Below are 13,678 nucleotides of genomic sequence, written 5' to 3' on the forward strand. Positions count from 1 at the left end.
TGCATTCTGCCCATGCAGATAAGATTACGTCGACCTGTGGTTGCTTATCAGTCATCATCTCTCTCTCTCATCAAAGGGAAGGGAAGCGGGTGGGATTTTTTGCAAATACGAATAATCTACTTAAATTGTTCTGGATAGGTGAAAAATGACCAATGACCATATTTTTTATCGGGACGATCCCCACACTCATAACTCGTGGTTTAGCATGACATGGATAAGTACGTTTAATACGACGTTTGGAAGGTTTTACTTTTGGTGGTGTGGTAGTGATTCTATGATGATGATGATGATGATTGCAAATTAGTGCAGATTTGCAAATTTGTATAGCAAAACATAACATTCATAATTTGAACTAGCTTGTGACTTGGTCTCGAGAAAAAATTACGCTACCAACATAACAGCGCAGTTTGGCTAATCAGCATTAACAAAAATTAACGTAATTCTGCATAATTGTTGTTATTCAATATTTATTCATTGCACAGAATGTTTCTACGTGTGTGTACATATGCATATTTATTGTTTGTGTAATACCAATATGTACGTGAGGCTACGTAGGTGCACACATTGTAAAATAAAATGCATACAATTACACATATTTACACAAACAATAACACGAGATTATACATACCAACATAAATACATAAAATTTCCGAGCTAAAAGAATACGTAAACCTGGCATAATTTGTACTTGTGATTTTACAGATTTGCATCTCAACTTCCAGTGACTCTGAACTGGAGATAAACAATCTTTCTTTCTCGTCGTTGGACAGTACTAAAAGTGGAAAAGGAATATAATCCAGTCACGTCCAGCAAGTTGGCTAGAGAGCAAGAACCAAAAACCAAACCAAGTAGTGACCTGGACATTCGTTTATTTTAGTGGAACTTTTTCTCTCACTGTTAGTGAAACCTCTATCTATTAAAAAAACTTTGGGAATTTCGTTCGTTCGTGCTAAAAGGTAATAATTTCGACGACCACGACGACGACAAATCTGGATCCGCAAACAGTTAATTTTGTGATTGAATTTTGGAGAGAAAGAGAGTAAACTTTCTCGCAAAGGAGTAGTAGATCGTACTGAAGGATTCGTTTTTAATCGAGAGGAGGATGATCAAAGAGACAAAGTTCCTTAAGGTGGAGTCGGGGAAGAAAGGTAATTAAAAAAAGAAACTTTTTTTCCTAAATTAGCTAAATTTTGCTGGCTTGCTTTTCTAAGGATAAGTAAAATATTTTTTGGGTGTGGAAATGCCGTTTTTCGTTAATTATGTAAGAAAGTGGGGGAAGGGGGATAGTTTTTGGATGGATTTGTCCGTCCGTTAGTTAACATCATGATAACTTAGCTTTCCAGGCCAGGTCAAAGGTTATAATACTTACTTTAAATGACAAAGAGGTCAAATTGGTAGTATTTTGCAACGTCTATTCTAGTGACCTGCGTGACCTTGTTTGTGACAACGACATGAAACCCCAAAAATGTCGAAATTTTCGTTTTTCTTCAGATTTTTACATATTATTTAAAGCGAACATCTCAGAAACTAACACCATTTCAACATATTTATTTACGATGGAGTAATTTTGTGTCATATTATTCACTATTAAATTTCCAGCATATTTCCAGCTTCTCCTCCTACTTTATCATATCTGTTTCTCAATCTATTACAAAACAAAACTGTTTCTCTACTTGCAAACAACCTGAAAACTAAGGAACGTGCTGCTCTAGACGTACATAAATAAATATGTATACCTTTGACTCCTTCTTCTCTTATCTTATGTAACTATTTATTTATGTTTTCCTTATTAACAAACACAACTTGTATATACGTACAAGAAACCAAACCAGTCAGTCCTTATAAAAGAACTCAAAAGTGAGGTGAGGTGAGAATCAAGTTGAAAGAGCAGCAGGCACTTTTAATCAAGCCAAAGCTTTGACCATGCTACTAGACGGCAAGGACACCTTTTCTTCTTTCATACCTTTTCTTGCTATTAAAATTCTGTACGGACAACTATCTGTACTTGTCAAGTCTACTAAAAATCCGTCCATGCCACAAATAACTACATACTTATGCATACCACTGATAATACACCAGTAGAACATAAATAATACCCATGTGAAGGAGATAAATACTAATAAAAGATGTACGCAGTAAGATTCATCAAACATACCAAAATACAACGTGCAGTTTTATTGATTAATCTCGATTAATATTCATACTCAATGATGAACGAAAAGAATTTAATCCAGCCAAAGGATCCTGTTCTTCTCGAGACTGGAATTACTTTTTGGCTGACGAAACAATGCGTTTCTGTTGCTATACTTGAGTAATGAGTACCAATTAGGGACACAAATTTGGGGCGGTGTTACAAATCAAACCAAGGTGAATGCTAGCATTTATTTATTTGGAACTACTTTTATTATCAAATATCATCTTGTAAAAAGTGCGATGTTGTCGAATTCTGCAATTTAAAAACAATCATGGTTGACACAAGTGGAATAAAAAAAAATCGCAAAATTCATACATACAAATCCGCAATATTTGCCTAGGTGTGCACATATTTCACGTATTTATTACTGCGCCCAACGTCAACCCATCCAGGCGAGTCAAACACATAAACTGCAACACAAACCAATTTCACCTATCAACCCAAATACTTGATAAGGTTGAATAAATCAGGACTATTTCTGCCTGCCATTAAGGATCGATATTGAAAGAACGCCATGTACGATATTGAATATCAAAGTTCAGTCAGATATCGCCACCTGCGCTTATTTAGCTTGTTTCATATTGTGACTTATTTCAAGTCATTATGCAAAATCATTTCCAAGTATCCAATTATTAGTCTTTATGAGTGCAGCCAATGGTGGTGGTGGTACACACAACAATGTTAAACCATTTGCAGGACGCAGTGGCCGCGGAAGCCGTGGGGACATTCGGGGGACATTAACACTGCAGAATGGGGGAGGGACTCGGAGGGAGGGGTTTATATAAGATGGGCAGATGATGCGGACATCTAACAACCGTGGGGACATTGTCCCTGTTCCGCGGCCACTGCGAACGAGCCAGCATAATAATATAACCCACGAATACGATGTAATTAAAGGGTTGGGAAAACCTCATCTATTGTTGTGTCCTTCACAATTCATAGGTCCAACTTCCAACATTTTTGGTGGTCTGGTCTGGTCTCTGCTCTGTTCCTCTACATATTTCAGTTTTTGTCACGAATTAATGATCAAAAATGTGCATACATGCATACAATTTTCAAATCGTTATATTAAATACAAAAGTAAAAGTGAAGTGTGTCAAGCCCGACCGAGAGTCCGAGAGGAGTCGATTTTTTTCATGCACAGTAATCCATCCATCCAAAAAGTTTAATTATCGCCGGGGCCAAGTCCAAGATCAATCTAAAAGATAACAATAGAATAGAATTTTTAGCCATCTATCAGCCCCAGCAATGTGTCGATGGGGGTTCCCACACACACACATTGTACGCATCACATACTTATTATTTGATCGATGCATGCATTATTACAAAGGAGACAGCAAATAATAAAAGCTTGAAAACAATCCACGATGGCGAGAAGAACCTTTAAAATTTAGCTGGGACATCGGCACAGAAATACGTACATAATACTAACATATTTACATATTGACATATTAACATAGTAGAATTCTAGAGAGGTTTGATATGCGCATTGTATTTTGTTACTTGGTGTACCAGTGGCCGCGGAAGCTGTGGGGACATCTGGGGACATTAACATTGCAGGATGGGGGAGGGCCGGGTTTATATAAGATAGGGAGATGATGCGTACATCAAATAACCGTGGGGACATTGTCCCTCTGTGTCCCCACGATTCCGCGGCCACTGGATACTTGGTACAGCATTCAATGACATGTACTATGGACCCATAAATGACATGGTTGGTGAATAGAACTATTGTCAATTTTAGTTTACTGATCATCCTACCAATGACCCGACCATTCAGTCAGTATTATATTTTTGACCATTAATTATTCAATAATTCCGTTGAATACTCTTCTGTCTCAGGGCTACGATTATTATTATGTATTTCTTTCTGTACCCACCCCCATTAAATATTATTGTAACTTGTTAAATCATCAATACAATCCACTACACTGTTAGGATGCTGTTTAAATAATTCAAATCTTTCTTTTCTTAACCTTACAAGTGTACACTTCATTACTTTACGGTGTTGGTGTGGTCATTATCATTTGGCTAACAACAATTGCTCATTGACTTCAACATTATATTTATGCTAATTAATTCCATACCCAAGTAACAGTCTAATTATATGTTAAAAGTCTAGTCATTATTGCGACACGAAAGTAACAGCAGAAGCTTAAGCAAAAATAATACTTGGAAAAATGACCACCATTTTATTCTCTTAATATGCGGCTCATCGACTCGAAGCGCTTTTAATGATATGGATTTGTAAATAAATATCTATCCACATAGCCAAAAAAAATCAATAAAGTGTTGTTTAGTTTGGCAACAAAATGGCTTATGTACATACTTTTTTGTACATTTGTAACGTAACGTAGTCCAGTTTTAGTCAGGTACTCGATTCACGAGTGTATTTAGTTGAATTACACATAAAACTTGTGGTGCCTTGTTTTTATTTTACTTCACATTTTGAAGTTAAGGCCGACTTAGGTAATTTTTTTTAAAGGAGAGGCAAGAACACAACAGTGTGTACATAAATACAAGTCAATGAATTATCTGCAATGTCATCTCGTACAACGAAGGGAATGAAATATACTTTTGCTTTCAGTCGTAGTGGCTGCATTGACTTTACTTCCATACTAATTCTTACTTAATGTAGAAATAAATAAAAAAAGGCTCTGTAATTAATTAGCATTGAGAACACAGTAAAAAAATGAATAATATTATGTACGCACTGGACTGGCCTGGCACCACCAAGCAAGTTTTCAGCAAATAAATGCATATATGCGGCTAATTCAGTAATTAATTAATGACTTACAAATGTACATACGTATGAAGCGATTTATGGTTGTCATTCAGTCTGGCATTTTTTGTTACAAGTAACAAAATAACATAATGTATGTAACACGTTCGATCATTAATGAATCTGGATTCAAAATAAAAAAGCTAGCATTAATTAATTACAAATTCTACGAACTTTACCGCACTGTAACATATTAATCATTATATTTCAAAATCGGAAATTTATTAGTACAAACTAATTAAATCATGGTTATTTATAAAGTAAAAACAAATTATTATATTTGCTTGTAGAAACATTGGTTTGTTATAAATAATCTGCATTTATATCGTAATAATATGAAATTTTGCCACATTTTATTATCGACTTTAAAAATCGACAAAATATTTTGAAAAATATTTATTCTGGTTTTCAGTCACCTCACCTCTCTCTCAAAATTAGTAGGTTGCAGTGATACGATATAAATAAATGAATATAAATGTTCACTTTTCCACATATTTGCTTAACCTAACCTTTTATACAATAAGTTTACTTGTATGTACAACTGCTTGCCTGCGAATTTTTAGAGGTGAGTGAGACAATTATAAACACCACCGCTGTGAAAAATTCTGTAACGTTTTTAGTAAAAGCTACAGTACAGACTGAAATATGTACATTACATGAACCAAAAATCTTGTTAACCTTCGCCAGCTCTCAATCGGCACTCAATTTTAGCTTGGTTTATATTCGTCGTCTTCACCTGCCCCGTACACCATATCGAGCATCAATAATATTGATATTACAGAAGTACTAGTGCAAATTCAGATGGTGAATTAAGGTCACATATCTTATTTCATGCATATTTTGTTACTTACTTAGGATGAAATTTTGCGCTATATTTACATATTATTCACTTAAAATTGCGTCAAAAAGGCATGTCATGGTTGAAGAGTTTTTCGTACCAAGTTAAAAAAGTGTGTTTCCTATGTGTACAAAATTTCATCAGAGATGAGAAGGCGTACATGCATACTTTTTCATACGGAATAAATGCATAAGCAGAAGCCGCCTTTGTTTTAATTAATTAGCAAGATTATGCAATACCGAATATCCAAAGATTGGTTGAATGAATCTCCTTACCTTACTAATTTTACGATTTAACGACTCCTGCCGTTTTTTTCTAAGAAAAATTAATGGCACCTGATAAATAAACTTTTTATTTAATGAAGTAACGAAATTTTAACACAAATTCCACGCGTTACAACACGCACAAAGCTAACAAGATCCACATAACTAGATAAATTTGGTAATATTTACTTACCTCGGAGCGCTAGGAATTTGAAGCAATTTGTAAAAACTCTGATAATAAAGGATTTCATGCCAACAAATGGTACCGACCGACGACGAGATGCCGTTCGTTCGTGCAAGTGGCATTTGGTTTATTAAAGTAGGCAGAAGATGGACGGATCAAGGTCGTTTCTTCTAAAGTAATGGATCACTTTCTGTCTTTTTTATTACTCTTTTATGGTCAGGCTAAAGAAAATTAATTTACTTTGTTAAAATTAAAAAAAGGAAAGGTTCGTACGTACGTACGTAATTCGATAAGATGACCAGATTCTAAAATAAATTAGTTTTATTGTCGTAATAAATATCCTTGACCGATGGGTAACAATGTGCGCGTTGTTGGATTTTCATCCAGTGGCCGCGGAAACAGAGGGACAATGTCCCCATCATCTGCCCACGTTATATAAACCCCTCCCTCCCATATCCTACAATGTTAATGCCCCCAGATGTCCCCACAGCTTCCGCGGCCACTGTTCTCATCCTTTTTTTAGTATCTGCACATGAAATGAAATGAAATTGTCAAGAATAATATTAAACTTTATTTACAAATGTTTTAAGCAAGAATTTTGAAAGAATTATTAAACAGTAACATTTTTTATGAGTGAACTAAACTTTATTACGTACATGAGATGAGATACAGTTGCATAATTAATTACGTAGTAATATTTAGTACGTAATAATTTTAAAAGTGAAGAGGAGAAGAATTACAAAATATTAAATATGTACATCGTTTAGCTATTATTATTTGACATTGGATATTGATTGAATATTTAGTTTCCTGCGGAGTTAATCTATAAAATTTGTTGCTTATCATGAATAGTTCACATTTATCTGGAATGGATATCATGCATGCAGTCGCTTTTTTAATCAGGTATCTGCTGCCAACCTAACGCAAGTTCGTTTTCTGACCCTTATCTATAAACATACAATAGCTTTTTCATCATCATCATATTTACCAGTTATCTATAACTTATATAATTCACAATTACCCAAAAGAGAGTATCGTTAACTATGACGTATTACATATTTTATATCGTCATATAATAATGCACAATCTGTAATCTGGCTTACGCAAAACTACACATTGTCAAAACGTGTTTATAGCACCAAAAAAAGCAGTTAATTAATCGCCACTTGTATTTCGGCTAAAAATGTGGAGAACGTAATAACAATGTCATTTACTGTTCGTTTGACTTGAAAATGAGCCAAAAATTATGGATTTGTCTTGTTTTTCGAGTAAATTAAATATAGTTGACCGCAATGTAATGATTTGTTTGTTTTGTTGATAAAATTAAGCAAAAAAAGTAATTAACGTTGCTTGACCTATTTATTTTCTGCAGAAATTTTTATTAGAGTCGAGTTTTCTGAGATAAATACACACAGAAAGGGAAGATTTACCTAAATTCACAATTTTTTCATATCAATGATGACTCGTCAATAGGTGGCGAGGAAAATTGCGACATGATGACATGATCAAAATGTGCATATCATTATCAGCAGGAAGTCAAAGATTTCTGAACAATCGGCGACATCGTCGTAGTTCGTCTTGTATTTGAAAGAAACGTGCTCAACAGCTAATTTCTAGCTTTATACACATTCTTCACTCTCAATCTCTATTTTTAATTGAACAGTCGTCTTCTCTCTTTCCTCCTCTTTTAATTAAAAAAGTTGAACAAATCGTATGTAAGAACAATGTCAAATGTCGTGTGGGCGATGAAGAGGGAGGTCGAAAATTCTCATCACACGTACGTAAGAACAATCAACATCTCGATACCAGTGGCCGCGGAAGGGTGAGGGGACAAAAGAGGGACAATGTCCCCACGGTTGTTAGATGTCGGCATCATCTGTCCATGTTATATAAACCCTCACTCCTCTATCCTTCAATGTTATGGACATTTTCCCCATCTGTCCCTACCCTTCCGCGGCCACTGGTCTACCAACTTGTCGAGTTCCAGAGAAAAACAAACAGAAACAGGTCGAAGCAGTGTTAAAAGTGAGGCGAAAAAAAGAAGCACCGTTGACAAAAGAGGAAAACAAAAACTTTTTGAAAAACATTATTGTGAAGTTCCTTCTCTAATTGAATTAAATTTCAATTAATTTTCTACGTTACTCGCTACTCGATTCTTCACGGGAATAGAATTCAATTAAATCTTTTGTTAAAACACAAGCTTCTTTTTTATTACGGATTGTTAAGAAAGTTTGGTTTGCTCATATGGATGGATGTATGGGTAATAATGCATTGTTGTAATACACGTGACGCAATTTTACTTTACCTACTTATCTGCGTGGGTTGTTTTGCTAAAAATTTTAAACAAACAAAGCAAAACTTGCATTTCAATTGATGGGAAGATACAAAATTGTGTGTAGCTCGTGACAAAGATGAATCTTTTTCTGGCTTGAATTAGAAGACTTTCTCAAGGGCTCCGACTTTCCTACACTTTCCTGTTTGACAATATAATTTGAAAACTTGAGAATAGATTAGGATTTAGAAAGGGCAAGCATCTAGCAGAACTAAAAGTGGGTGACACACGGACGGGACTTAATCTCACTCTCTTCGTGGAGAAAGCTATACCACCATTTCGAGTGTTTAAAACTCTCGTGAAAGGTCGTAGGTCGATGTTGGTGGGTGGTTTGGTCGGTCGATTACAAGGCCATCAAGAAAGAACGACAATGTGCCCAGCTGGTGTTTGCAGCATCGGCAGCATGGCATCCATTTCGGTTTTCCTAACCAATTAGCAAAATAGAAGGCTGTTTCTTCTTCCAAGAGTTTGTCAGCAGCAGCCTTGAAAAAGGAACGAGTAGTTCAGTGGCCGCGGAATAAGCCATGGGGACATTAACATTGTAGGATGGGGGAGGGACGGGTTTATATAAGATGGGGAGATGATGGGGACATCGAACACCCGTGAGGACAACATTGCCCCCTCTGTCCGCGGCCACTGTGTTGTTTTGCAACCAACTTTTTTAAGAAATTATGCCCAACATACTTTTGCATACGGTGTCTTCTTCTTCTGTCCCATATTTATTATGCGCGTGGACGTGGAAATTCACTCGGGACTCCGCGTCGATATAAATTACGGGGGGAAAAGTGTCATTGTAAATTACGTGTGGCTTGGCGTCTCTGTGTCAGTATGTCATGCCGTAAAAGAAGAATAATATATTGCTTAAATTTCCTCCGTCTGGGTGCATGGAAAGTAAAGCAACGTCTGGAAAGCAATAAGAATTTTGTTGGTTATCTATCCATCCATCCGCAACTTTGACTAATGCAACCAAGTACTTAAATACTACATCCATCCACCAGCAGCCGGTGGTGGATGGAAAGGTCGATGGATGAGTTAGTTGCACATCATCATCGTAAAGAAAGTTAGTCCGCTATATACGAACCGACCACCCGGGGCTTCTACATCTCCTCCACTTTCTCCGGCGTGTCTGTGAATTGGGACAGCCTGTCGTCGCCTTCAGCGTCCTTCTGGTCTGGTTCGGTGTTGATGATGGGATGGGATGAGGAAATGAAGCGTTAATGCCAAAATTCAATTAAGTGGAAGCTAAGCATTAACCAAACCACCCCCAACGATGAGGCTGAAATTCCGCCATATTTCTCATCACACGAAATATTATTACTTCATTTGATGATGCAGTATCCATCCAGGATCAGTAAAATATTTATTGACAATTTCATCACATAAATATTGCGAGTGAGTGAGTGGATCCATATTACGATTAACTTTATTACTTCGACTAGAAGTGTTTCGTTTCTGGTGGGTTTGCTAATTTCTTGAAAGCAATAAACGTAAGAAATGCAAGAAACTGGGAGAAAGTGGGAGAAATATGCGCCATACGCGCGTATGAAGTATAGCGGCGCGGCGTAATTTCTTGCGCTTTGTATTTCTTGCAGGTCAAAATAGCTGGAAGAACCCACTTGTTGCCTTTATTTCTTGCACTGCAAAACAAGAAACGCAAGAAATGCAAGGTGCAAGAAACTGGGAGAAAGTGCAAGAAATATGCATCATCTAGGCACGCGATGTATGAAGTATTTATAAAGGCAGGGCCTAGTTTTTTGAGTCTTGCATTTCTTATCAAAATATTTACCTGCTTAAAACCGCTTTCTCCCCGTTATTTCTTGCAAGTGGTTATAATTACTTGCACCCGAAACACTGCTTCAATTTAGTGCTTCATACGAATTGAAATTGACAAAACCGCTAACTAACTTTAGGACGTAAATACATAAATGCATATATCTTATTCATGCAGTACACTAAGCAATCAAACGAATAGATTTATTTTGAGTGGATAAAGATTAATGGGTGGAATGAAAATCATGATTTGATCACAACTTTAGTTCAAGTAATTGCTGTATTTTCCTCGATTATATTCTGAATATAAGATGGTTATCCATGTATTTATTTCCCTTCGAGGTAAACTAACCAGTAACAACCACTCGAGAAGAAAGACGTTATTTCCATGCACAAAGCTCACTCACTCAATAAATAAATACATAATTTGACGAGGTACATAAATTCATGAATAATTTTCAACTTGATTACCATCGCTGAATGGGAAGCGTTATAAATTTAGAATTCCGCAGAGTGCATTTAACCCAGGCGTTGGTTTTCTTTGTGTAATTTATTTGCTTGTGAGTGAGGTTTACTTCCTTCCATCCATGCGTTGGTTGGATGGTTGGCACTCTGTTTTTCACGGAGAAAGCAGAGCAGAGATGAGATGACGGATGAGGAAGATAATGATGATAATTTTCTCCAATGTGAAAGAGATTCGTGATGTCTCTCTCTCTCTCTTTGACGTCGTAGGCGTTCATGTATTTGTCCTGTTTACCCCTAAAGTCCAATAAAATCCTTCAATCAACTTTTGGTTCTTTCACCAAACCAACCAAACCAAACCACGCAGAGAATAGGATAGACAGTGGCCGCGGAAGCTGTGGGGACATTAGAATTGTAGGATGGGGGTGGCAGGGATTTATATAAATGGCGAGATCGAACAACCGTGGGGACATTGTCTCTCTGTCCTCAGACTTCCGCGGCCACTGCATCACGTACATACATTTGAGTTTCCTGAATTCTCCCAGTGGCTGCGGAAGCTGTGGGACATGTGGGGACATTAACATTGAAGGATAAGGGGGGCAGGGGTTTGTATAACATATGGGGAGATGATGGGGACATTAAATAACCGTGGGGACATTGTCCCTCTATCCCCTCCAGCTTCCGCCGCCACTGAGAACGAACAAGGACTTTTACTTCTTCAAAAGGTTCCATTCTTTCATAACGTGCTTTCTTTCTTTCTTCACAATCCGTCCATCCATATCTGTATTCATCAGGTGACGCAGATATGTTCATATCTACGTACATATCTGCACCTATTGTCATCGTATTTTTCCCGTTGGCGTTGTTCATGTCAGTCAGCTTAATAATAGCCCGCATGATGTCGGCGGTGGATCCTTAATTCCTCGAAAAGTTAATTCCGCTCAGGTTTTATCTTTTGTGCTACAATTCGTCGTGTAAATGTCAACTTTTATGTCACTTTCCTTAATTAAATAAATAAAATAGGCTCATTTTGATCATGAGACAGTAGTTGAGTGAGTGAGTGGTGAGCTCTTCAAGATAGTTGTTACTTTGATGTCAAGGGGTGGACGTGGACGTGGCAGTTTCACCCACTTGATCTCTTTCTGGGCAGAATTTGATATGCATAACAACTTCCAGAGGGGGGCAAAATACTTTGTCGAAATGTATTATTTTTTTTAACTTTGTTCTTCCCAGGGTTTGGATTTCCAGGGGTGTTACACTCACAAAAAGACGAGAATCTACGTGGAGAAGGCAGTAGTCACGCGAAAATAGAGGTTTTGTGAAGAAATTAACTTTTTATCGGGGTCAAAATACCGTATTTTGAAAAAATCGTGAAAACTATGTAGTTTTACCGAGATAAAAAGTCAATTTCTTCAGAAAACCTGTATTTTTGTGTAACTACTGTCTTCTCCACGTCGATTTTCGTCATTTTGTAGGTGTAACACCCCCGGAAATCCAAACCCTGGGAAGAACGGAGCTCAAAATTTTTTTATTTCGCCAAAGTATTTCCCCCACCCCTGAAAGTAATACTTACCACGTACCTACGTATCACGAGGCGTGTGTACGTGCAGGGCTGGAAAATTGTGAAACTTTATATTTATATTCACTCCATAAGAGGAAATCCAACAACTCGCTCGTCATACTTCACTGTCACTTTGAGCGAAATGGATGAGTGGGGTAACATAGAGGTTTAATCTTACCTGTTGACAATGCAATTTTACATGACATGACAGCCATCCATTTCATTATTATGTGCTCCCTTCTTCCTTCCTTCCCCCCATCGTGCTGAATTAAGACGAAGAACACGGTGCCAACATATCCACTCCGAAATTCCTCCAGATTTCCAATTTTACGACGAGAACTGCTTTCTCTGCACCATTCTTCTTCCTCCTCCTTTCTCGCTTACGGAAGTAGGACACAATTTATACTGGGAGACAGTGGCCGCGGAACAGAGGGACAATGTCCCCACGGTTATTCGATGTCCCTATCATTTCCCCATCTTATACAAACCCCTCCCTCCCCCCCATCCTACAATGTTAATGTCCCCATGGCTTCTTCCGCGGCCACTGCTGGGAGACAGACCTACTCGACGAGAATATGGTGAAAGCGACAGAGATAAAAATGAGGGGGAGAAGGAATCACGATTCGAATCAGGAAAAAAAGTGTCTCCCAGTTCCAGGAAAGAGTGGATTATTTATGATGCGAGGGAATGAATGGTACGTACATAAATGTGAAATTTAAATTGTGTGCGGATATTTTAGCGAAAGTCCGGAAATTCGTAAATTTTTAAAATATCTGTAAATCATGGTTCACTGAAAGGTTTTCCTGGCGGGGCAGGGTTTCGTTTGCTACATTTTTTGCACTTGCAGGAAATGCAAGAAATGCGAGGTGCACGAAACTGGGAGAAAGTGCAAGAAATGCCACGCATTTTATAGCGCCTCGCATTTCTTGCAGGTCAAAATATTTCCCTGTAAGAAACCACTTTCTCCCCCTTATTTCTGCCAACTTTCACCCGAAACACTGTTCTGGAGGTGGATTCGCTTCCCAATATTTTATTCCGTACATATGTGCAACCCACACAAAATAGCGTCTCAACTTCGAATTTATTCCATGTTAACAGAATGTGAAAACCTTTGTACATCCTACGCGGCGTCCTTTGCAGTGCGGTCCATGAGTCCATGGTCATAAGTATTCCGTCCTACATTTTATGATTGCGACGACCAGGCTGTGGATGCAGCTTAGAATTTCATTAAATTAAATTATCTCCCATTCCAAAGCATCTGTCTGTCAGGAGAAAGTTGTTCTGCAATTGAA

General features: G+C 37.4%; 1 protein-coding gene across 3 annotated transcripts in view; it reads left to right on the top strand.

Annotated features, from left to right (window-relative positions):
* Nucleotides 1-13,678, top strand: part of LOC110854402 (terminal nucleotidyltransferase 5C) — a 77,721-nt gene that overhangs the window by 49,107 nt on the left and 14,936 nt on the right. For 2 of the 3 annotated variants that reach the window (XM_035855069.1, XM_022102840.2), the window contains exon 2: nucleotides 703-1,148. In XM_035855069.1, coding sequence (XP_035710962.1) covers nucleotides 1,103-1,148 — 46 coding nt within the window. In that variant the 5' untranslated portion in view covers nucleotides 703-1,102. Of the gene's footprint in view, nucleotides 1-419; nucleotides 437-702; nucleotides 1,149-13,678 lie in introns of those variants that run through there. The other variant, XM_022102841.2, reaches the window with a different exon arrangement.

The sequence above is a fragment of the Folsomia candida genome, unplaced genomic scaffold (assembly GCF_002217175.1).
Source record: "Folsomia candida strain VU population unplaced genomic scaffold, ASM221717v1 Fcan01_Sc009, whole genome shotgun sequence".
Taxonomy (NCBI): Eukaryota; Metazoa; Arthropoda; class Collembola; order Entomobryomorpha; family Isotomidae; genus Folsomia; species Folsomia candida.